The 25,458-nt window shown below is 34.8% G+C and overlaps 1 protein-coding gene across 1 annotated transcript in view; it reads left to right on the top strand.

The window, feature by feature from the left end:
• lrrc2 (leucine rich repeat containing 2) overlaps positions 1–19,832 on the top strand; it is a 30,528-nt gene extending 10,696 nt beyond the window's left edge. Inside the window, exons 6-9 of the mRNA XM_088911831.1 lie at positions 2,311–2,456; positions 3,871–4,023; positions 13,377–13,513; positions 18,464–19,832. Of these exons, the coding sequence (XP_088767957.1) occupies positions 2,311–2,456; positions 3,871–4,023; positions 13,377–13,513; positions 18,464–18,513 (486 nt within the window). The 3' untranslated portion in view covers positions 18,514–19,832. The remainder of the gene's footprint in view (positions 1–2,310; positions 2,457–3,870; positions 4,024–13,376; positions 13,514–18,463) is intronic.
• The last annotated feature ends 5,626 nt before the right edge of the window (positions 19,833–25,458 follow it).

The raw sequence follows: 25,458 nt of genomic DNA, 5'->3' as shown, positions 1-25,458 counted from the left end.
CTAATTTTTGGATTACCATGAGCACTTGTTACATGACATGGGGAATAATCAATTACTTACACTAGGAGGCCTTTACTAAAATGTATGTTAATACTGTAATTTAACTAACAAAGTACAGTAGATTCATGTATGATATTACCCAGAGTTAATCTGGTTAGATTCAGAAAAGCACTTAATATATATATATATTGATCTTGATTTAATTTGTTTTCCTTACAATTGTGTGTGTATACTTCAATAATGCACCTGTATTGTGATAAATATTATTAACAAATGGATTATACTGCTTTTAGATTATTCAAAATTAATATATGTCATAATTAATTACACATTTCAGTATAGTACACCATATAGTATTCTTGCAAAACATCAAATAAAATGTGTGGCCAAGCCCATTGCAGGCAAAGACTAATGTGTTTTTTGTTGTTTACCACAAGAAAACTTGTGTCAAAAGTACAGATACTTTATTTTCATTGTGTTTGCCTCTCAGAGTTCTGCACACATAAATGTTCATCCTGTGCCTTTTAGGTATGTAGTAATCATGAATGAAGCCTTCAGTGACTCCCCAGTGAATGTGAACATATTCATTTTTCTGCTCTGGTTTTACTTGGAAGCTGATCAGACGGTGTTAAATCCCATAGCCATATCTACCTATCTTACACATAAAATCAATCTTTATGGACAACATCTGTCTTTAGGGTACATTTTCAGTATTTATGGAATGAATGTGACAGGCTAAAGAAAAGCGCTCTCCCCCCAAAATAAATCTCACTTCCCGCTTAGTTTAAGGAAGCAAAGAGAGGTTTTGAAATGAACTCCAGATACAGTGACAGATAAGGCAAGTGTCTTCCCCTTCTGTATTTATTCAGGCAACAGCTGCTGCCATTTTGCATGTTTCTCTGTCTTGTGTGGTGATAATGTTTCTTTTTATTGCCAAGGCTTACTTGAAAATAATTTTCATTTTTAACATGCATAGAAAATAATATTGAGTGTTTCACATAAAAAAAAAAAATGTTGTGAAGCCAGCTTGAAAGCTTCAGCTGGAAGCTTTAAAAGCTTGCTGAAAAATATTTACTGCATGACCAAGTACCCTGTTTTGTGCTCTTTTGTAATTGAGAGACTGATATATGAAATTATGCAGCATTAATTTTTTCTCTAAAAATGTTTTCTGATGTAGAGCTTCCCTTCCATGTATGGATTAACTGTTAGTCTTGCAGTAAACTGTAAATCACATTTTAAAGGTTTCTATGAAATCCATCTGTGTGCTTTGAAATGTAATATTATATATTATGTTCAAAGATAGCTTATGAATTTTAATATTCCATTTAATGTTTCACTGGACAGCAATTGTAATAAAGCAAGTGACTAGTTTTACAGTATAGTAAGCAAATTGCTGGCCCATGATTTTATTTCTGACTCCTTTGTTGTTGTTTCTCATACTGTTGTGGTTAATCGCTGTATTCACTAGTGAGGAAAAAAATTGTGTCACTAAATATAAAAGCTAGTGTGGCTTATCAGTAAGTGTCAGCAAAAGGTAAAACTACATGTGGCTAATATTTCCTCCCATAAATCATGATGTCCTTCCAGTCAGCTGAAGAATTAAACTGCTACTGGAAGCATCTGTCAATTAATCTCAGCTGCTGTTGCCACACGGTTAATGTGTTCCTTAAACGAATAACATGAATGTAAAAAAATCATACTTAAAGGCATCTTTGAAGCAAAAATTTTTTCAGTAGGTATTCATTGTTTTTGCAATTGAAATGCATTTAAGTTTACTGTTGGCCTGTCTTTTTACAAAGTACACCAGTATTACAAATGTTAGTACATCATGTCAAATGCCATTTTATGTTTATATGTAAATTATATCTAAATGGGAATAACTCTGATGTCGGGGTAATTTAATGTACTGTATAGGTTCCAAACAACAGATTTTGAATTGTTTCAGATGTTATACCTGCATCTGACACAATTATTTTGACAGAATGTCCACATAAACATAAAAAACAATATCACTTGTAGGCTGTGCAACATGTATACATTTTTATTATAGTTACTCTTGGATTCCTCTTAATATTAAAGTATTTAAGAACGTTTACTAAACCTAACTCACCAGAATGTGTGATTATTCTCTGTTAAGGGTAAATGAAATTACACAGAAATAATCTCTTGATCCTTCAAAATGAGCTTTTTACAAATTATATTAAGTAATTAATATATTTCAGCCTTTGTCCCTCACTGTGAACATAAGCATACCACAAGTTTAAATGTTATTAACAATGTAAATAATTATTCTTATTGATGACATTTCAGCTCAGTAATCTGAAAAAACTCATATACTTGGATTTATCGGCCAATAAATTTCACACAATACCTGTCTGTGTTCTCCGGATGTCAGGACTCCAGTGGTTTGATATCAGCAATAATCTGTTGAAAGAGCTACCAGAAGATATTGACAGGTAACTGAAGATTTGAGTGAAAAACAGTTATCTTGTTCTTTTATTCTGCTCACTTTTACTTCAGGAAATGGCCAGATGAGTAAATGGTACAGAACATTTACATTCTGGACTGAGAGGAAATTATATATTTCTAACAGTGCTCAACTGAATGGCTTTGATTAACATAAGTAATCTTACAAACTAATAGATACAACTCTGATAGATACATTCTATTTGGTTCGACCAAACCAGACAACAGCAGTTAAGGAGGGATGATACCAGCCAACCTCACTTTCACCAGTCACCTTTATAATCATTTCTGATGTCATTATCTAACTAATAAAACTATACATACCATACATAAGCCTTTTTTCCCTTGCATTAGTCTTTTACATCCATCCTATATCCCCCAGCTCCACCTTTATAGACACCTCTTGGTCAACTCCTCATTCTGCATGGAAGTATGATTTGTCATGTGGCCAGGGAGTAGGCCCTCAGCCAAGTGGGTTAAGCCAAACTAAGCACTCAGTAAACATTTTTAAAACATTTAATTATTGGGAGTTAGTAAACCTTTTGAATCATATTTTGTTGCCTTTGTTGTCTATCTGTGTAGAATATGAATGTCTTTGTATACATGGATTTCTACTGATTTTTGCTGTGGTTCCCTCCTATCCCTCAAAGATATGTTGTTGCGGTTTGATTGACTGTACTAAATAGCCCCTTTCTAATTGGCCATTCAATGGACTACTGCCCATGCAAGAGAGAGAGAGAGAGAGCAATCTTTTTGTCCTGCCCTGTGCTCTATGCTTCCAGGATAAGTGGCATATTGTTGATAGGTTGCTGAATTTTGCCTCACGGTTACTTAACAAATAAAAACTAAATGTAATGTTGCTCCCTCAATGCTGCATAATTGAGAATCAGTCTTTTCTGTTATATAAAATACCCAGGAGACAGAAAATCGTTACAGATGTTTCTTGCTGATTCTTTCCTGAGTGAAAAGGTGTAAAAATAATGAGTCCCCATGGGAAAAAAAGTTCAGAAAGACAAAGGGTTAAGAGTAACATAAAAAGTGAATTATTTTCTTATGGCTAATGGACTGTAGGTAATAATACAAATACACAATGCAATCAAGTAAACCACAGACCAATAATAACGATAACACTATTCTCATCAAATACAATTAAATACAAATATAGACAACATAAACTGCACACCACTTAACGTCAAAACCCTTCTCTTTGCATAAAATATATGTCACAATTATCATTTTATTATTGAATGGCATTGTGTTAATATTGATAAAAATGTGAATTCATTCAATAAAGGTTTTGAATTGTATGTATTACTTTCAATAGCCTTTAATATTAAAAATAAAAAATCGGCTTTCCCACCTTAACCTTTAAATCTCACTGTGATTTTATTTTATTATCATTAGGTTGCAAGAATTAAATTCCTTTTTCCTCCAGAAGAACATAATGACGTACTTGCCCAATTCATTGTGTAATATATCAACACTCTCTATGATTGTTGTAAGTGGAGACCATCTGGTCAGCATGCCAACAGCCATCTGTTGCAGCCCCAAAATTAAGTAAGTATTACTTGGTTTTGTATTGTTTCTTTTCAGAGAAATACTAGAATGAATTGTAATATTTCTAAAATACTAAAATACCAACTGATCAGTTCTGAAAGTTTTTTAATCCAGTGCATCATTTGCTACAGTTTTGTAATTTCCTTACAAAATCCAGGACAATCCTAAAATGGCTTGAGTGGAAAAACATACTGTATCTTGACCCTTATGCATGCATACACATACAAAAATGGATAGAGTTTCTCAGAAAATTTAGCAAGGAATCAAAATGTGGAAAGGTTTGTTCTGGGAATCCCAAATGGACAGGGATCTCGTTGATGCCAGATAATGTTCCTTCACTTTTTCTGAATATAAAAATTAGAGTGCTACTTCTGAAGGGGAGTTCCAGTCTGTTAACATTTGCATGTTCATCTACACTCATAGTGACTAATGAAAAAGTTTTTTGAAAAAGAAGGATAACTATATTATATTTTTATTAACAATATTAATAGAACAGTCAAACCTTTGATATTCAGTATGATTCTTCCTAATATTCTTTGTAAGAGGCAGGCTTTTGGAGCACAGGTGCTAATTTTAGTCCTTACCTCTGTCTTCTTTTTCTCCTTTGTGGAAATATAGACCAGGGTAAATCCCTAAAGGTTAGCCTTTAAAATGATATGATTGCAAGCTTTTTAAAATTGCACAAGAAGCAATACTCTTTTCAATATGTTTGTATTTGTGATAATGTTAAATAAAAAAACTGTTTCTCTGAAAGATATGTCTGATCTATCAGTTTGATATTTGTTAAATGCAATTTAAAATTTGACTTTTTGTACTGATTTACATTTATTCAAACTTAAAGAAAAATAAGTGCTTCAGACAATGATCTTGAAGACCAGGATTTAATTTTTTTGTCATAAAATTGGATAAATGGATTACTGAAAACAAAATCAGTTCAAATTAAAGAAGAAGGGTTATTTGAAATTTTAAAATTATACTTGAAAGCTATACACTTGACTTATGCTTTGAATAACTCATTGTTACTTTGCATGTCCCTAGGCATATTTTAATAACTTCATGAATAAAGTATAATAAAGTATACTATTTTAATAAATAATTAGGCCATTTTTTAGATATACTAAGCCATGAACAGGATGAAGGACAGTGTATGGCAAAGATAATTTAGTTACCAATTTGGCTGTCAAATGAACTCATTAGAAAAGATGAATCATCACATATTCCTGTTTTTACAAGATTTGTTTTTAGATTCTAATGCCTTTCCCAGTCTCCACCCTAACCTAAAACTCTGTCTCTGCTAGATAGTGTCTCTTTTGATAACTCTATTTTTTTAGTGTTATTTTTTAAAAAGCTAAATTAAAAAGTTTCCACTCATAGGATAAGTTGTCTAAATATCTCAAAATATCCAAACATCATTCCCAATAATAAACTCTGAAAGTGATGCCATACAGTCCTTTGTTGGTTTTGGATTGCTAAACATAGACAATTTCAAAAGAAAACAGTCTGAACTCCTGAAAAATATTTGCAAAATTAAAATTTCAGAGACAAAACTGAGAGGTACCAGGAGTCATAAATTAGAAGAATGTATTTTCGTGTAGGTATGAGTGAGAGACATGTCTCACAATGACAGTATTTAGCATAACACCTGCTAGGAGCATGTGGGTGTGGAGCCAAATGTAAATTACAATGCAAAATGCAAATACAGCAATTCACTTTTCCCCATTACAATGGGTTTGTCAGGTGTCACATGCAAACATCAACATGACCACATGTTACCAAGAGTAATGGTGTTGTATCAATATATCTTTCATTATTCTGTTTTGAATATAGATAAACTGAGCCCATCTGCAAGATACATGCTGATCAAAAGCAATAATCCTCTCTCCTGGGCCAAATTTAAATCACAATTTTCAACAACTCACCAATCGTAACTATAAACTCTGTAATTGTTGGTGACCTTCCGAACTGTCTGTTTCATATTACCTGATGTAAACACAATTTAAAAATCTAACTTGATAATTTGTAGTTGGTGGGTGGTTTTGATTTAGTCTGGGCTCTACTTACCGTATAAGATAAGATAAACTTTATTGTCCCCTAGGGGAAAAAAATTATGGACTTTGCTTGTGTACATCTGAATACATCACAAAACATTACACATCACCTCTATTGCACATGTATAACTCATTAAAAAAAGTCATGACAAATTACACATACATAATTCGTTACAGCACAAATGGTTTATACTAAATAGTGACCCAATTGCATTTACCCTTACCCTTTTTTTGTATTAGCTGCCTTAATAGATAAGGGACCAAATGAATATCTGTATCAATTTGATCTACTTTTATGAATCCTAACATTTTCCAGAGAGAAGTTGATATTCAGAATTAACAATATGAAAAGGATCTGATACAATCTTTTCTGCCTGTCAAATCATGGACTGTTCAAAAATTGTCTGCAAGGAGGAGTGCTGCTTCAATCCTATAACCTTAATTTTTGTTTGGACAAGATGGGTGATTTTGTGTCTTAATTGGACTGATAAAACACACTTTTATATCATATCTAGTAAGATAACAACATGGTAAAAGAAGAGCATTATTTTCCATCCAACTCCAAACACTCTTACTGTTCAGAAAAAAACAAATGCTTATGAACTCTCAAGCAAACACTCTCAACCTGAGTAGTCCAGCTCAGGTTAGAGTCTATGTATGCTGTCGACTCATAATTTAAGCAATAGTTAGGGATTTTGAGTAGAGGGTAAAACCAAATTCGAGTATTGTCAAAGGTAATTCAAGGTATTGAATATAAGTTTAAAAACATTAAATAAAAGTAAATACGATGACTACAGTGGTGTGAAAAAGTGTTTGCCCCCTTCCTGATTTCTTATTTTTTTGCATGTTTGTCACACTGAAATGTTTCAGATCATCAAACAAATTGAGATATTAGACAAAGATAACACAAGTAAACACAAAATGCAGTTTTTAAATGAAGGTTTTTATTATTAAGGGAAAAAAAAATCCAAACCTACATGGCCCTGTGTGAAAAAGTAATTGCCCCCTAAACCTAATAACTGGTTGGGCCACCCTTAGCAGCAACAACTGCAATCAAGCGTTTGCGATAACTGGCAATGAGTCTTTTACAGCGCTGTGGAGGAATTTTGGCCCACTCATCTTTGCAGAATTGTTGTAATTCAGCCACATTGGAGGGTTTTCGAGCCTTAACCACTTTTTTAAGGTCATGCCACAACATCTCAATCGGATTCAGGTCAGGACTTTGACTAGGCCACTCCAAAGTCTTCATTTTGTTTTTCTTAAGCCATTCAGAGGTGGACTTGCTGGTGTGTTTTGGATCATTGTCCTGCTGCAGAACCCAAGTGCGTTTCAGCTTGAGGTCACGAACAGATGGCCGGACATTCTCCTTCAGGATTTTTTGGTAGACAGCAGAATTCATGGTTCCATTTACCACAGCAAGTCTTCCAGGTCCTGAAGCAGCAAAACAGCCCCAGACCATCACACTACCACCACCATATTTTACTGTTCGTATGATGTTCCTTTTCTGAAATGCTGTGTTACTTTTACGCCAGATGTAATGGGACACACACCTTCCAAAAAGTTCAACTTTTGTCTCGTCAATCCACAGAGTATTTTCCCAAAAGTCTTGGGGATCATCAAAATGTTTTCTGGCATAACTAAGACAAGCCTTTATGTTCTTTTTGCTCAGCAGTGGTTTTTCTATTGGAACTCTGCCACGCAGGCCATTTTTGCCCAGTCTCTTTCTTATGGTGGAGTCATGTACACTGACCTTAACTGAGGCAAGTGAAGCCTGCAGTTCTTTGAATGTTGTTGTGGGGTTTTTTCTGACCTCTTGGATAAGTCGTCGCTGCGCTCTTGGGGTAATTTTGGTCGGCCGGCCACTCCTGGGAAGGTTCACTACTGTTCCATGTTTTCGCCATTTGTGGATAATGGCTCTCACTGTGGTTTGCTGGAGTCCCAAAGCTTTAGAAATGGCTTTATAACCTTTTCCAGACTGATAAATCTCAATTACTCTGTTTCTCATTTGTTCCTGAATTTGTTTGGATCACAGCATGATGTCTAGCTTTTGAGGATCTTTTGGTCTACTTCACTTTGTCAGGCAGGTCCTATTTAAGTGATTTCTTGATTGAGAACAGGTGTGGCAGTAATCAGGCCTGGGTGTGGCTAGAGAAATTGAACTCAGCTTTCCAAAGATGTGATAAACCACAGTTGATTTATGTTTTAACAGGGGGGGCAATCACCTTTTCACACAGGGCCATGTAGGTTTGGATTTTTTTTTCCCTTAATAATAAAAACCTTCATTTAAAAACTGCATTTTGTGTTTACTTGTGTTATCTTTGTCTAATATTTCAATTTGTTTGATGATCTGAAACATTTCAGTGTGACAAACATGCAAAAAAATAAGAAATCAGAAAGGGGGCAAACACTTTTTCACACCACTGTATATAGGCTCAACAAATAGCTCTTGTGGGCATGCTTGATGATTTTTTTCGGAAAATCATTAGAGTAACAGATCTTTTTTTCAATATTTTTATTTTCTGGTGATGACTGTAAATTTTGAAGTTGTGGGTTGAATGTATTCCTAAATCCTTATAATTACTAATAAGTGTTAATAGTAGCTGTGTCAGCATACGTAGGCTGCAAAGGAACAAGTAATGCGTTTATTCCATGCTGAAAAGAGAAGAACGAAAACACAACGTTTCAGCCATGGAGCCTTCTTCAGATGTGAGAAAGACAGGGCAGTTAGCAAAGGTAAAGTAGCATAGGAGAACAAAAGCTGGGAGAGAGGAGGAGTGGGAGGTGGGAGCAGGGGACAGTGGCCAAGCAGGTAGTGTGAAGTCAGGATAGGTGAAGAGAGGTGTGAAATGAAACCTACAATGAATAGAGAGAATTTAGAAGAAAATTAGTCTGTTGTTGAGAGAAGGGGAAAGGTGTGATCCTAGCTGCAGGATAATTTTAGTTTCTGTAGTCTTTTTGATGTAGGAGTTAGGAAAACCATCTTTGAGAACACAGACGGAGAGATTAGTGTGATCATGGCCATCAGAGGTAAAATATGAAACAATAGGCTTGGAGAAATCTTTAATCTTTACAGCCCTAACATGTTCTCTGAAGTGGTCTCCAAGTCTCCTTCCTGTTTCCCCAGTGTAGATGGCTGGGCATTTACTGCAAGATATACAGTAAATAAGGTTGCTGGAGGTACAAGATGTCATCTGAAAGATCCGAAATTGTCCTGAGGGGCCTTGAATAAGCTAGATATGTTAAATGTTAGGTTGCTGAGGGCGGTCAAGGGAGCTGTGAACAAGAAGTATTAATAGTAAATAGTAAAGTATTAATAGTAAATAATATATGATATACGGTATACGGTAATAACTAATAAGTACTAATAGTAAATAATATGTAATAAGTTCCCTGTGAATCACTGCATATGAATGGTCACCAAGAGCTGGAATTTAAAATCAGGTTATGTTTGCCACATGATAGACAAAGTAATTTCTATATACTGTACATTAAGCCAAACTTAGCCGTATCATCAGAAAATTTAACAATATACAGTAGTTGTTTGACTACTACTTGTACATTCATTTATACGAAGTGTGAATAGAATTGGTGAGCTCACAAAAGCCCTGGGTGGCACCTGTACTAATAAATCATAACTTTGACATACTGTTTTTTATTTGTTAAAAATTAATTATATTATCTGATAATAATGGGATTAACGGATATCTGATTCAGCTTGCTAATCAAGGGGCTGCAGAGTATTAAATGTAGAGTTGTAATCAACAAACAGCAGTTGGGCATACATATTGGGGTCTTCTAAGTGTTTAACAACATGACGCATTATATCATTGGTGCCCCTTCTGTGTTTATATGCAAACTGATATTGATCCAATAGAGTGTTTACTCTACTAGAGCCTTAGTTCTTCTTGAGTTCATTCCACTTCTTTATAACTTCAGTGATTATACTAATGCCTTAAATATCTTATGTAGTCTGAACTACCATTGTTCACTGGTCTTTAGCCATTGAGGGGTTCAAGGTACTCCTGAGAACATAAAAGGTTACAAATGCCAGATGATGAATTGTTCCTGTGGTAGTATCTTACTGATCCAGGAATACAAACCCTTTTCTGAAAAGGAAAATCTAGCGCAAAATAAAACTCCAACATAAGATGTTCAAAACTGCAGTTTAGATAATGTTACATTTTCAATCTCAAACTCTCTCCTTCCAGTGTAGCTTCATGTGTCATAAAAGATACCTTCCTACAGTACCAGGAGAGTTTTACTGACATGTTTAACAGATCCCACTGAGTCTATTCCTGACCCCCATTACTCTCTGAGTAAAGAATCTACAAGGCTGTAACACCCCAGAATGAGGAATGTTATCACTGAAATCAAAAGATGACTTGTATTGGTTGGGAATTGTTTAATAGATATAGGGCAAAATTATAAGAAACCAGCCCTGCATATCAATTAATCAAGACATCAATCCTGTCACATACTTTGGGTTTAGTGTGCTGTTCTTTGTCTGGCATTAGTGTTGCCAACATTTCCCCTTATGGTGCTGAAAAAGCTAGTTTCAATGCAAAAAATGCAAAGAGGAGTCTTATAACAATTATAGTTTATTTTATAGCTGAAATAATAAAAGTGTACTGAAATAGATTTTACAGTATATATAGCATAATTACATGATATTAGTTGGTGTTCAGTTTTTGATTTGTGAGTTTAAAATGACAGTTTGACATGTGCAATACATGGATGGAGCCTTTGTGCTTTCATTTCTACATTACTATGACAGATCTGCCACGAGCCAAGGCAGTTCCAGTGATTTGAATGAAAGGAAATACTCACAAGGACAGTTACTCTCAGTTCTTACATTTGTTTTTGCTGTTGCTTTGTAACAATTACTTCTTTGTCTCTTGGGCAAAGTGGCCTTTAAGAAAGTCTGAAACTAAACACATTTTCTTTTATTTCTGTTAGTTGTGATACATGGCTTGGAGCATAAATAAAGCATAGAAAAAAAAAACAAATAGCTGATAGATGTAAAAAAGACTGATTACATTGACTGAGCAGAAGATATGCAGTTTACATTATACCAAAATTAAACATGAAGATTTCTGTAAGCGTTATACATTATAGTTAGCTTCTATAACTATATAGAAGGGTTAAACTATGCATTTGTAGTTTTATTACTACTGGATACTAAACATTTTATATGCTTGGAGAGTCACTTTCTACACAATAAATTGTACATGAAGTATAGGTCCATGGTATGAATTAGCCACTTAACCTATATGAGGAAATATAAGAAGGAACAATTGAAGATGGTGATAATAATATTATTATTATTATTATTATTATTATTATTATTAATTGCCTACACTTACTGTATATAGCACTTTTCTGGACACTCCACTCAAGGCGCTTTACAGGTAATGGAGACTCCCCTCCACCACCACCAATGTGCAGCATCCACCTGGATAATGCGATGGCAGCCATAGTGCGCCAAAACGCTCACAGCACATCAGTTATCAGTGGGGAGGAGAGCAGAATAATGAAGGCAATTCATAGATGGGGATTATTAGGAGGCCATGATTGGTAAGGGCCAATGGGAAATTTGGCCTGGACACCGGGGTCCAGATTCAGCCATAGCACAACATACATGTTTAAGAGATACAACAGTAAACAATTCATATCTGAATTCATATAAAGTAATAGGTGATCAATAACATCTATAGGTTCTTTATTTACTGCCAAGAAAACATTTCAAACTGCTAGCTTTGTATTAAATGTATATAGGTTTCTACTAACAGGAACACAGCAAACAGAAATGTTTTTTCCTGTCTTTCCAGGTCTCTCATTGAAGAGTATAAATGAGTAAAACAACTGCATATTGTTACAGCATTGCCCGTGACTCTTCTTAACATTAACTTCAATTTAGCAATTCTGTGTACAGTGAAAAAAAGGACTTCTTTTCAGTATGAGCCTACATAAAACGAATGCATTTGAGCATTGAGTCCTGATATTCATAGATTTAGTTTGGGTTGCATTACATTGTAAAATGTGATTAAATGGAAGGTCAAAGTGTTTTAGAAGTGTATTTGATGATTCTCACAGTTTGAAGCATAGAATACAACTTATATCGCCAATCTTACAATTATTATCAATCTTCTTTATTTAGTAAAAAAAAAAGACTTATTTAGGATTGACAACTCATTTTTGACAACTATACATTATTATATCAATTTACACTAAACAATACTTTAGCAAAGCCATAATAGTCCATTGTGTGTTCTCAATTACTGGGTGCAGGCACTCATGATGAAACATAATTTACAAAACGTGTTTTACCCTTTAGAAAATGATCAAATGCTGACCAGAAATCCTTCCACCAGAAAAGGTCATTGCTGTACTAGGATCACAAGACCATTACCAGTATGACTCCATGATAAAACCTTAGAAATGTCAAATCTTGTGTATCATACAATAGCTAAAGCTCTTTGAGAATCATTTCTATAAGGATAAATATAGAAAGGATTTTTTCTATGGTTTTGGATCCAAATTATTAGTTTAACATAATATGTAGGCCTTACATTATTCATGTAAATCTATATATTGTTTTGTTATAATCACAATGATGCTAGCTGTGATGTAATAGTATGATCACAACTTATACTAGCTATTGCAACACATATCAGCATAAGTGCAATATTTAGGCAATGTGACAAACTTGATGATATGTTAATAATGTACAGATAGTATTTCATTTAATCTAATATACTGTATCTATACTTGCTTTTTTGAATTGACTAGTTTGTGGAGTATGATAGCATTAGATTATTTAACCACTCTGTTGTGCCCTGTGGTAAAGACTACTGAAATATAATGTGAGGCGCAGTAAACTACTACATAAAGAAGTAGAAGAGTACTTCATGGGCATATAATTTAACAGTGGTGCCTAGAAGCTCTTTGAGTGGAAATATTTCTAAAGGACACATTAGCATTCACCTTATTTCAAATCATTTATGCTTCTCAGCACTTCTACACTCTTACTGGGTTGATTAGATGCATGTGCTTAAACTGTATTCATCCTAATATTGCATTTTAAGTACTAATCATGACCTCATTGCCAAGTAAGTGATTCAGAGCATGGTGATTATTAAAAATTTTACATGAATATGAATGAGTATTTTCTGTGTTGCTAAATCTGTTTTATTACTGATACTTTTATAAAATATTAAAATGTAACACTATAAATAAAGGAACCTTTGGATCTCCTTTAACATAAAGTATTATTTTCTTTATCTCTTTATATTAAAATACTTTCAGATTCATCAGCCTGTTTGATAACCCTCTTGATTCTGTGGAAGGGAAGGTAGAAGATGAGTCTGAGGAAGAAGACAGAAGTCAGAAGGAAAAGGAGAAAGAGTTTATGCAGACATATGTTGAAACTCTTAAGAACAGAGGTAAAATATTTTAAAGCAGCAGAAAATTATAGGATTCATAGGCAACATTTAGAAACATGATTTTTGAGAATATTGTATCTACCATTTTACATTTTATTTCATTTGCCATATTTTTACGATGGAATTATACATGGAAGAATAAGTATTTGGTTTCTAAAAAATAAATTTACAAAATAAATTAAAAATAGACTCCAACCATGTATTTGAGAGCATTCTTTGAAACCAGGCTACACAGCCAGTTGACTAAGAATCTTATTGCTGTGTGGTCATCAGCTTTCTCTTAAAAACAGATTCACAGATCATATGTACGTATATATATATAACATATATGTATATATAGCATATATAACAGTACCAACTTTAATGTCCATAACTGACAGCACCCCTCACACACACCGTAACATCACAGTCATTTTTTATTATTGATTTTTGGAATTGTATGATCTGTTGAAATTAAGAATATTGATACACTATGGTAGTTAATACTGATCCACATTGTGCTCTGTCCAAGCTATGTAGTGTTAACAATATTTTGTCATTATTATTCTACTTTCTTTTCTGCTGTTACCCTTGTCAAGCTGCTATTTCTAATGATTTTGTGTATGAAAAGTGTTTTCAGCATGGTCAAACTCTCTAGTCACATCCTAAGGGAGCAATATCCATTACAGCATGATTCTACTCATCTACTGTAACTCTGAACAAGATACTCTGAAGCAAGAATAAATGGAACAAGACAGAGAATAATATTCAATTCTGAAGTTCATTGTAGAGATCATCTATGCCAAAAATTAATCTGTACTGCCAAATAAGTCTTCAACTGACATTTTCATGCCTCAAAACAGAAATCTACTCAAACATTTATTAGATTTAATTAAAAACATAACTTTAAAGAATTAAATTTTTAAAGAATTAGGTAAATAATAATGCATTTTAAATGTAACAGAAATTAAGACTTTGAAAATAATAATTTATAAGCTTGTTTAAATTTAAATTAACTGAGTTGGCTATGCACATCTATAAATAGGGCAGCAAAATAATTCCATTAATTGCATATTAATTCCTACATCTATTACATCAAATATTATGAATACAGTTAGAACTAACCTAGAGGATTAGCACCTTTGAACAAGCAAAAAGGTAATCTACACAAATAGAGTATATGATATGCTAAGTTTTGATTTTCAGAAAGTTTTTGATAAAATTCCCCAGAATAAATTAAATAAAGTGTAATCAATTTACTGGAGATAAGCAATCAAAGTAATTGAGAAATGATTAATGGATAGAAAGCAAAGAATAGACATACACAGGAGTGAATACTCAGAGTGATGTAATTAGTAGAGTATCACAGGGGATCTGTATTAGAACCTCTGCTGTTACAGTTCATTAAGTCAAATATCAATAATCAAAATTCTGGTATCGATAGTAGATTAGTCAAATTTGCCGATGATGCCACCTAGGTGAAATATCAGGCACTATAGAGGCTGCAAAAACATCAAAAATATTCAGAGCAAATTTAGAACTGAGCTGGCAACTGGCAGATTGGTATAAATATATGGTAGCAAATTCTGGTAGCAAAAACATAAATTCTTAAATGTAATTTTAAACCAACTTTAAAGAATGTACGAAAAATACAAAGACGCTTCATTTTTCATTCATCTTGCAGGCTAGAGTATGTGTAGGAAGCAAACAAGCTAATTTAGAGATATATAGTTAAAATGATAGAATTTAAATAAATGCAAGTTATATTAAAATTGTACAATGCTCTAGTAAAACCTTATATACAATATCATATACCCTTGTGGAGACAAAGTTACAAAAACTAAATTGCTGCTCTGGAATTTAGAGATGAGCAACAGTTTTGGGCTGAAATGAATGTCCACTACAGACAAGCTAAACAAACCAAATATTTTTAGTCTTTGATGTTATTGATGTTATTATTTACCAGAGATGGCTTTTAGGAAACCTGATCCAATTATTCATTTTCTTAAAAGGAATTAATAGTCAATCCTATAGACTTTTTTCCCAAACCAGCAGTCACAAATGAAGGTATTAAAACCTGAGAACAGGACAAACTTCAATATACAAAGGGTTGTAGGTTTATACCATATAACAGGCTACTGTATGAGATTCTCTTTGGATCTTCTAAGGTCAAGAGTAAATCGTCTTGACAAATTGCACACAGCAGATATTGGCATATTTTAACTCTCGGTTTGAAGTAGTAAAGACTTGATCGTTTTCTTACAACTTGTTATTTTGTTTCAGCAGAGACTCTACCCTTTACCCTTTAACATTTACCTTTTACCATTCTTACTCTCTGGGAGTACCCTATGTCACTTTTATTTGTCTTTTATAGTGTGAGAAATCACCTTCTCTAATTATTTGTGAAATCCATGTTGACATTGTTTTTTGTTTGTGAAGTGACTACACACTGCCTTCAGTGGTCTAAGCCAAGCTCTAGATACCTCTGTTGCATCAGCCATTTGTAGAATCTGGTAGCTTGTCTTATTTGTAGAAACATTTGGATGAGATCCTTAAATCACTTAATGAATCCAAATGGGCTAGGTGATCAAAATGACCTGCTTTTATTTGCATCCTTTCTTGTGTTCTTGTGTTCTTAGGACTTTTTCTGGTGTCTGTAAAGACAGAAAACTGTTGTGAAACAGTTTTAGAACCTTTGAAAAAGTTTCAGATATAAAGTTTAATTCAGCCACTGTGATACTGTTTTGCAGATTAGCCAAAATACGCTTTTCAGGATGACTTTATTTTTGTTTTAAGTCCCTCTGTTTGTTACTACCTTTGATGTACTATAATGGAGACAATCCCAAACAAAATGTAATAAATCACCAGATGTGCATTTTTTTTCAAAAGTGACAAAATGCTGAGCTAGCAATATTACCTTTCATATTTTAAAAGGAATTGAAACTTGAATCTTAATCTATTAGTGTAATTACAGACTTATCAATAACTAAGACCACATATTTAAATGTGTTTATTGATCATGCCAGTGTAGAGTACTAACACACAATAATAACATAAACAGATTGTTTACAATGAGAAATCTAATTACAGATTATTCCATATATATTAAAGACATTAAATACGAAGCAGAAAAAATTGACATAGTAACATATCTTATAACAACATTAAATGTTGCATTCTTTTTAATGATGTAAGCAAACACTTTGCAGCAAAGCATGAGGGTATTCAATTCAAAAATAAAAAATACTGTAAGTACTTGCAGCACTATTAATATAGTCTATTAATATAGTATTAATATATTAATAATATATAATATAAATGTTGTATGTAATACATAAGTACTTTGGCAGCAAATCAGCAACAAAGCAATTAAATATAATAAATTACCAAGTATTGTCTTAAATTGTATGTTGCTTGCAATGCATTAGGTGTTCTGCAATGCATGCGATGCATTATGGGTTCTAACCAGACTTATAACTAAAATCTCGGTTTTAGAATAGTAAGTGGGATAAGAAAATTAATATGGCCGATTTGGGTCATTTCCCTTGCATATTTGTAATTCATTTCAAAGGAAAGTAAAGACAACCAATCCAGGTATTTAACCCCTGCTCACCACTGGCCTTGTGCCGTGTTATTGTTACTTTTTATTGATAAGAGTTGCATTTCGCATATGAAGCAAGCTTATTTCATTGTCTGCATTAACCAGATACTGTGGCAGTTAACCAGAGATCATGGCAGTCTGTGACTATTCCCTTGAAATCTGATCCCGCCAGCCCAGTTTTCTGAATCCACAATGGGACAATGGCAGTCCTGTGGGTCTGTTCAGTTCTCAACTTTCTCTGTCAACCTTTGTCTGCAAGGCCTTGGCTCTCTTCATCACCCCTCACCTGCACAAGTCTCAGTTATCTGCATCAGCCTTTTGCTTAGCTCTGTAGCCAGCCAACCTTTCCATCCCCTGCACTGTGCCTTACATACAGTAGGCATCCATTTTGCCCTCATCTGGCCATGACCTTTTCATCTCCAAGCCATGGCATAACACACTATTTATTAGCCTTTTCAATAATCTTCCACAAACTGTACTCAAACCCTCATCCTCTTCTTCTCTCTGCATTCCCTTTGCTTTCATCCCCCCCTTCCTTTCTCCCCACTTCAGGTTGAACATCCAACCCACTACAGCTAATGTCCCATCATATCTTTGTTTTTGTTTTTCCCTTCCACATCCCTTCCTTCTGGTGTCCCCATAAAAGCCACCCAGGTTACTGATGGTAACTCACCCTGTAGGTGTGAGCAGATGGCATATGTTTTTATTGGGTTTGGGCCTCCTCGTTTTTAAGCCACGCGGCCCTTAGCGCCCATGGCCTAGCATGATGAGAACAGGTTTTCTCCCTATCCAGTTCTCTCCATCCTCCTGACGGCATCCAAATGTGGTGCGGTGTTGGCCCTTGACTCTCCTTTATCATGGGTCTGCTAGAAGCGAGGCTCGCATCATTGGTTTTTCAAAGCATACCTCACATATCTCCCAACTGATCCAGACAGCCTATAACTCGAATGTAATAAACACTTGCATTAAGCTTTCTGTACTTGTGTTTTGTGGATCCTTCAGAGGTTTTGTCAGTGCTCTAGTTCTGCTAGTGTTATTACTTCCTTAGCAAGGCAAGCTAACATCAAAATATTAAGAAAGCTATTTATTTATATTTTTGACTTCTTTTGTTGTTTTAAGAATTTGATTAAACTATAAAATTATTACTTTCAAACTGTTACACAGGGTCTCCTGCATAGAGTTTGTTGGGTAGAAAATTGTAAAATGTAAAATTTTTACATATAGTTTGGAGGTTCAAAATGCTAATTATTTAATATTTAACTTGATGGCACATATACTGTGCCTTAAAATGTTGTAAAGAGTAAGGAATCTGTATGCCATATAGATAAGGATAAAAATGCTAATACATGACTGTTTTAATTTTGTTTCAGATACTGCTCCCAGTTACACTACCAAGGTATCTCTGACCTGTCATTTGTAATGAGATTAAATAACATCTGAAGGCTGAAGAAAGGGGGATCATTCTGGATAGAAGATATGGTGGTGAAAATTGGTAATATTTATTTTAGAAGAAAGTACTGTCTTTCTAAGGTTATGAAGTTCTTATGAGAGAACAATATAAGAAAAATAAATTCACAAACAAACATTGCTGTAAGGATGACATTTAAAAGATTTAAGGCAAGTATTGGCAAAGATTCTAGATATCTGAGCTTATTACTGGAGAAGATAAAAAAAGGAAGTTTAACCTCTAGTTCATGGAATCAGATAATTTTCTTTTTGATTTTTCTCCTGTTTGAAGATGCTATGCAACATGATCCGATGGCTGATGCAAATAAACTAGAATAAGGTTTGACTGGACTCAGGCTGATATGAGCTGGTTAATTCAGTTTGCACTTTAGAATTTATAGCATGTGGCAAATTGACAAAGGACAATCTTTTTTAACAGTTGATTTATTTTATTATATTTGGATCCTATTTATTTTTTTAAATGTTTAAGTTTGGAAAATTAGCTCGATCTTACAGTAATTCTATAACACTCATATTGAATGCATGAGGTCCCACAAACATTTTTTTAATACAGGGTGAATAAAATTTTTCAGCATGCTGTGCTTGTCTAAACAATGCCATAACTTTTCAGATTTACTATAATTTGTAAACTCTAGCATGTCAAATGAAGAACTTGCTTTCGTTATAGTGTACAATACATTGCAGGAATTTATTCTGTCGCAGAACAAACATTATGGAACAAGAGTAACAGCTTTCCGAACTCCCTATATATTTTTTGTGAATCTCTTGTAAATCCATGTTATGTGGGTGTGTACAGCTCCTGCACCATCTTCACATAGATTAACTTGACAGTGAGCTGACACAAAATGGAAGGAAGAAGTCCTTATTTATTACTATAGAATTGTGAAGCAAGTTCTTTAGACATACATAACTGCTGCATTTAGACATAAAAAGTCTATATTGTTTACTATAGGCAATTCCATATTAAGTGAATGAATGATTTTGTAGTATTGACTGCTGTTTTAATATGACCAAACACTTGTTGTTGTGCATGGACAAGCTTGGTAATGCAAGTGATTTCCAAGTATATTTTTTGAAAACTCTGGCTAAATAGAACTAATAGAGGAAAAATTACTCCAGCACTTTAAATGTTCCTTTTCATCTTTAAATGAGAAATAGATTTTACCAAAGAAATGCTGTGTATTGTGCTAATTAATCACATTCTTTGCTTTTTTCATATATTCTGTAAATCTTTTGTATAAGAAAATGTTAACAATAAAGTTGTATTTGAAAGCATGAATGAATCCTTGAATTAAAAATTAAATACAGAATTCAAAATTCTGGGTGGTGCAGTAATTAGCATTGTTGCCTTGCAGCAGTCGGGCCCTGGGTTCAATTCCTGAGGTGCTATCTGTGTGGATTTCAAGGTTGTATGTTCTCCCCGTGTTCTTGTGGTATTTCTGGTGATGGGTGGAATTTAAAATATAATTTAATCTATTTCAGATAAAATCCATGCATCCATTTCCTAACTGCTTTATACAATATATGGTCACGGGAGAGTCAGAGCCTCTTCTGGCAAGCACCAAGCGCAAGTCAGGATATACCATGGGAAGGACGTCAGTCTGTCGTAGACACTCAGACATAAACATGCACACACACACTCACACCAGGGCCAGGTTTCCCAGAAATGGGAGGAATCTGAAGCACCCGGTAGAAGCCCATGAGAAAATGGGGGGAACATACAAACTTGAACAACCCAGGAATTGAACCAAGGGTCCCTACACTGCAAAGCAGCAATACTAACTGCTGCACCACCATGCCTCCCTCTTATCAAGTCATCTATCCATCATCCAGTTGTCCTTTTTGATCTGTAAATGAATATTCTCATACATACTTTTACAAAATGAATGTAAAAGTAAAATTATTTTTTATTTTCAGTTTTCTCTCATTAATTGACTTCAAAGCTTTAAAAAGTTTTATAAAAACTTAAAACTTTTACAAAGCTTTAAAATAAACTTTATTTTTAGTAGGTAGGCTACTAATGTTAAGTAGTGGTAAGATGACTGTCAAAATGTAAACCAGAAGCACACGAAGGTTGAGTTGCTTAAATGCGTCAAACATGATTTCAAGATTAATTTTATTATAGGCAGTTTTCTTTTCCAACATTCAAGTTTTAAGGAAAAGGGAAACAATTATATCATCTATTGATTTTCATTCCACTCGTCTGGGTGAGAACTGCGGTCAATGAAATCAGTTTTCATTTCTATGTTTACAAAGAAATTCCACTTATAAAAACTATGAACTACAGCAATGAATGTATTATGTAAGGTAAAACAAACTGTCTAGAAGATGGGATGAATACATGTAATTTAATGTGTGCAGAATAACACGGTATATAGTAAACAGCAATTAGTTTATTATTTTAACTATAGCATACAGATTACAAAATTGGAAGACACATCTAAAGCAACTAGAACCAGACTGTACAATCTCGTCAGAGATTAATGAGTTTTACTATGCAAACCAACCTTATATCATATGCATTGTCTAAACTCCAGATATAGATAAACAATTACCCAGGACTAATGTTAGTATGAAATGTGTGTAAACATTTTTAAAGTAATGATGGCTTAAACAGTAGTAGCTGTAGCAGATGCTCCAGTCAAATGGAGGACCTACTGTATGTACATTTACTGTATTACCTTATGTATAAAGGAAACAAACATAGGGTTTAGTCAGACCAACCTGATGTTATGTTCCTTAACCCTCCACATTTTAGGCCTATCCCTATTGCTATTTTGCTTTTCCTATGTTGGTCTTCTTTAGTCTCTTAAACTCCTGTTTAGCTTGAGGTGCAGACTTAACCTTAGTTTGACTCATGAACACAGCAATTGTCAGGGTGATATAATTTCTCTCTCTGTGTACACGAGACTTTACCAGTCTAGTTAAGTCAGTATATTATCTTTTGGAATGTTCTTGTCTAAATGATTCTTTATAAGTCACCGGCAGAATCAGTTTGACCCAAGGCTGGAAGTAAATGTAAGTTTTCAACAAAATTGGACACTGCAACAATCTGTACTGTAGTTCTCTAAGCCATATTGCCAAAAATCTTGAAATAGATGTCAGTTTGTTTCACCTCAGACTTTACCATTTTGGTTCCCTCAGAGTTAGACAGTCTCTACCTGTTCTGTTATCTTTTATAGTGAGAGAGATCAATTGCAGGTGCCTCTGATTCGAACTATCACTTGCAAAGTGTGCACCATCATTTCTTTTCTGGAGTGATTACATGTTGCCTTCAGTAGTCTGAGCAGATTTAATCACTCCAGATTTCTCTGCTGTGTCACAGTACATAGTTTGCCTTTTCTTGCAGTATGTTGTAGTTGCAAGGCATATCATTACACTAAAATTTAAGTGTTTCTAATACTCTTTATGTAGCTTGACCAGACAATAACCCTAGCAGCTTAGGCTTCTGTGTAAAGCAGTAGGAATGTAGCTGAAAGAAGCCTCTCTGATAAGCAGCATACCCATGTCTGAAACACAGGGCATCATAAAAGTGGATCCATTCTCAACCTCCCTAATGATGAATTGGTATGTCTAAGTCTGCTTCTCTGAGACCAACTATTTTGTTTTATATTTTGTTTTATATGGATCAGAGGTTACAGTTAGTAATCCAAAACATGACCAACTAGTGAGGAACCTGCAGGATTCACACTAAACCAGATGCTGTCATAACCAATCATCAGCAGTGATTTCCAGGTTTAAAAGGTACTGCACAGCTACTTTTCTTTATTCTGCTCCTTTCTTCTTCTCCATCAAGCCCTGGAAAATTGACAACATCACCAACCAGGTGACTGCAACCATTTGTCACGAACCGTATTCCCACGTGCACCTCTCGGCATCAAAACCTGTGCACTAGTTAAGCTATTAGCACTGCTCATGCCCTTTTTCCCTATTTATACCCTCTCACTCCTCTCAGTCCTTGCTCACTGTTGAGATCGACTTAAGCCTTTCTCTTGTGCGAGTACCTTACTGACCTGACTTCTGGATTCCGACCCTGTTTCATCTTCGTTTCTGTCTAGCAGCTATTGGATTTGGATACCTTTCTGACCTGACTTCTGGATACCCGACCCAGCTCTGTCTCCAGCTTCGACTTCATCTCTGCCTAGTGTCTTTTGGATTTGTTTACTCTCGACCAGACTCTCCAGAAACTCGACCAAGCCTGCCTACCCCGACCACCTTTTCTCACAAGTCCCTAGTGACTTTACTGACACCATTGTTGTCATGGTCAGGACTTTAGTTCAAGATACTGGACTGAGAGAGAGTCATGAACAGAATTCTTGTGTCTCATGAACCAATGTTTATTTAACTTGATCAACAAAATTAATTCAGTTGAAACTTCTTGTCAACAGAGCATATTCAATAATAATGTTACAGCAGGGACGTACTAAGTTCTCTCTACCAGTCTCTCTTACTGCCAGACCAGAGTTAGATGCTGTGCTTGGACTGTTTTTACCAAACCAAAGTTCAACTCAATGTTAACCTCCCTTAGGAGCCTTCTTCAGTACCAAGTGTCATGCCCTGTACACCTAGAGGACGCTCTTCTTCTGTCCTGTTCTTAGTTCCCTGTGATTATTCGTGTCTTTCTGGTGTGTCTTGTTGTGTAGCCTATTTATTTCTTGTGTTTCCTCTGCTTCTGGCTCAGCTTTTAGGGTACGGATGTCCTGAGACCTGCCTAGCAGCAGGTCACCCCCACGTCCGTGGCCTGAGGGCATAGGTTTCTATACCAACATCGTCTGACCCCCTGAGCCCGGGCTAACCTCTGAGCTGACCCTCTTTACCGCTAGTCATAGGGTCTTTATTGTCTCTCCTGGCCATTCCATGGCTTGCCCTTCCGACATCCGTAAAACCAAGCTACTGTATGAAACGTGCTCTCTCTGCACCTTAGGACATCCCTGTCACAGAGCCAGCCACCTGAAGATTTGACAGCTGCAACAATCAAAGCAAGCTACTGTACTGTATATCTTCCACTGGTGTCTCCATAAAACCGATCTGGACAGCATGTTGGTTGAATGAGTAAACTTTGGTACATACGTTTATAATCTTGAGCGTTAAACTATTAGTTTCATTCACAACCGTAAATGCTTATTTACTTGTCTTTGAGAATACTAATGTTAATGTTATATAATTAACTATATATAACTTACAAGGCAGACAATAACAAAAGTTATAGTTGCTGTCTTCAACCCTGATGTTATTAATTCCTATATTTGATATCCTTGAGTGATCAAACAACCAGATGTATTATGACAGAATGATTTGTATACAATTAATATAATTAACACTGCACAATCTTAGTCTTGTTAGTTTGTTATGCGTGTTTTGGTGTTGTATTAAAAAAATATATGTAGCATTTTTAGAATCTCTGTATGAGACTGTTTTTATGTTGGTTTTGTATTTCCCGCTTCCCCTTAAAATACAGTCAGGAGTCCGTTTCAGAAGTTAAAAGAAGTTTTTCATGAACATGGGAGAAAAACACAACGAAATGCTTCGTATATTTTTCTCAAAATAATTAAACTAGAGCAGTTCTTAAATATTTTTCAGTTATCTATCACGCTTCATTGTGCGGATCAGATTGGCAGTGTTCCAGAATCACGCACATCACTTCCTACAGTATGTGACAGTGGGGAGGGATTTTCCTTTGTTCACCACTAGAGGGCCCCTAACACCACCAAGACAGCCCTCTAATTGTTCTCTCTCTCCCGAAAGACTGCGTGAGAATGTACTGTATTTCAGCACCACCTGGGTTCTTAATTAGAAACCTTATATTACAGCACCACCTGGGTTCTTAATTGGAAACCTTATATTACAATCTCACACGATTCCCCTGTGTTCATCCAGGATGCAAGCCATTGGCTACAACGCCTCCTATCTTTCTAAAAACTCTTTAGAGTAAGTTATAATCTTTTAGGACGACGCTACATGTCCTAGCTCCTCGGTGTGAAGAACCCTACAGTGAGTGACTATACACTGGCTCTCTACCTTCGATCAAGGTATAAACCCTCAGCCCATGAAAAGGCAGCCCAGGAAACCCACAGTGTTACACCTATTTGCCAATGATAACTTATTTTAACACAACTGGTTACTTAGTTTCGTAGCACAAATTCCTATATAACACAATATAGAATTATATAGTAGCCCTTGTGTCCAGCATTCTTTCAATCCAATTCAAACCAGTTCAGTATGTCCACCTTATAAAATATTGCAGCTAAAGCTGAAAATGTGTGAACAAAGTTCAGAGACCCTCACAACAGTTTGATACCTAATAGCCATTAAAACTCTCGTACAATTTACTGTTCCAATTTTTAATTGTTTAAGTAAATTAAATCCTTCACATCACTAAAAGATCAAATCTGCCTTTATATCTACTATTTATTTTCAGCCTCATAAAAACAGTGTTGTTGACTTTGTCTGGATCTGAACAATTGTGCTTGCATGGAACTTGTAGTATATCTATAAAACATTGCAGCATAAATAATAAATTATGAGCAAGGGAGCTCTATGGTCTGTAACATGCTCCTTTACAGTTTTACATCTTGCGATCCTACAATGATTCATGTGAGTGGTATGTATGTCTAAGAGTAACATAACAGTAATATATCAGTTGAGATATATATATATAAGACTTACAGTGCCTATAGAAAGTCTACACCCCACTTGGACTTTTTCACATTTTATTGTGTTGCAGAATGGAACCATGATGTATTAACTGATAATTTTTGACACTCATCAACACAAAGGGAGTTCTATAAAATCAAAGTTAATAAAAATCCAGATATTTTACTAAATTAAATAAAAATAAAAAACGGAAAATAATTTAATTCATAAATATTAACTCCCTTGCTTAGACACACCTAAAATA

This window comes from Atractosteus spatula, chromosome 3 (assembly GCF_055471065.1).
Source record: "Atractosteus spatula isolate fAtrSpa1 chromosome 3, fAtrSpa1.hap1, whole genome shotgun sequence".
NCBI classification, from domain to species: domain Eukaryota; kingdom Metazoa; phylum Chordata; class Actinopteri; order Semionotiformes; family Lepisosteidae; genus Atractosteus; species Atractosteus spatula.
Note: the sequence above shows the minus strand (reverse complement) of the source record. Positions and strands in the feature narration are given on the sequence as shown.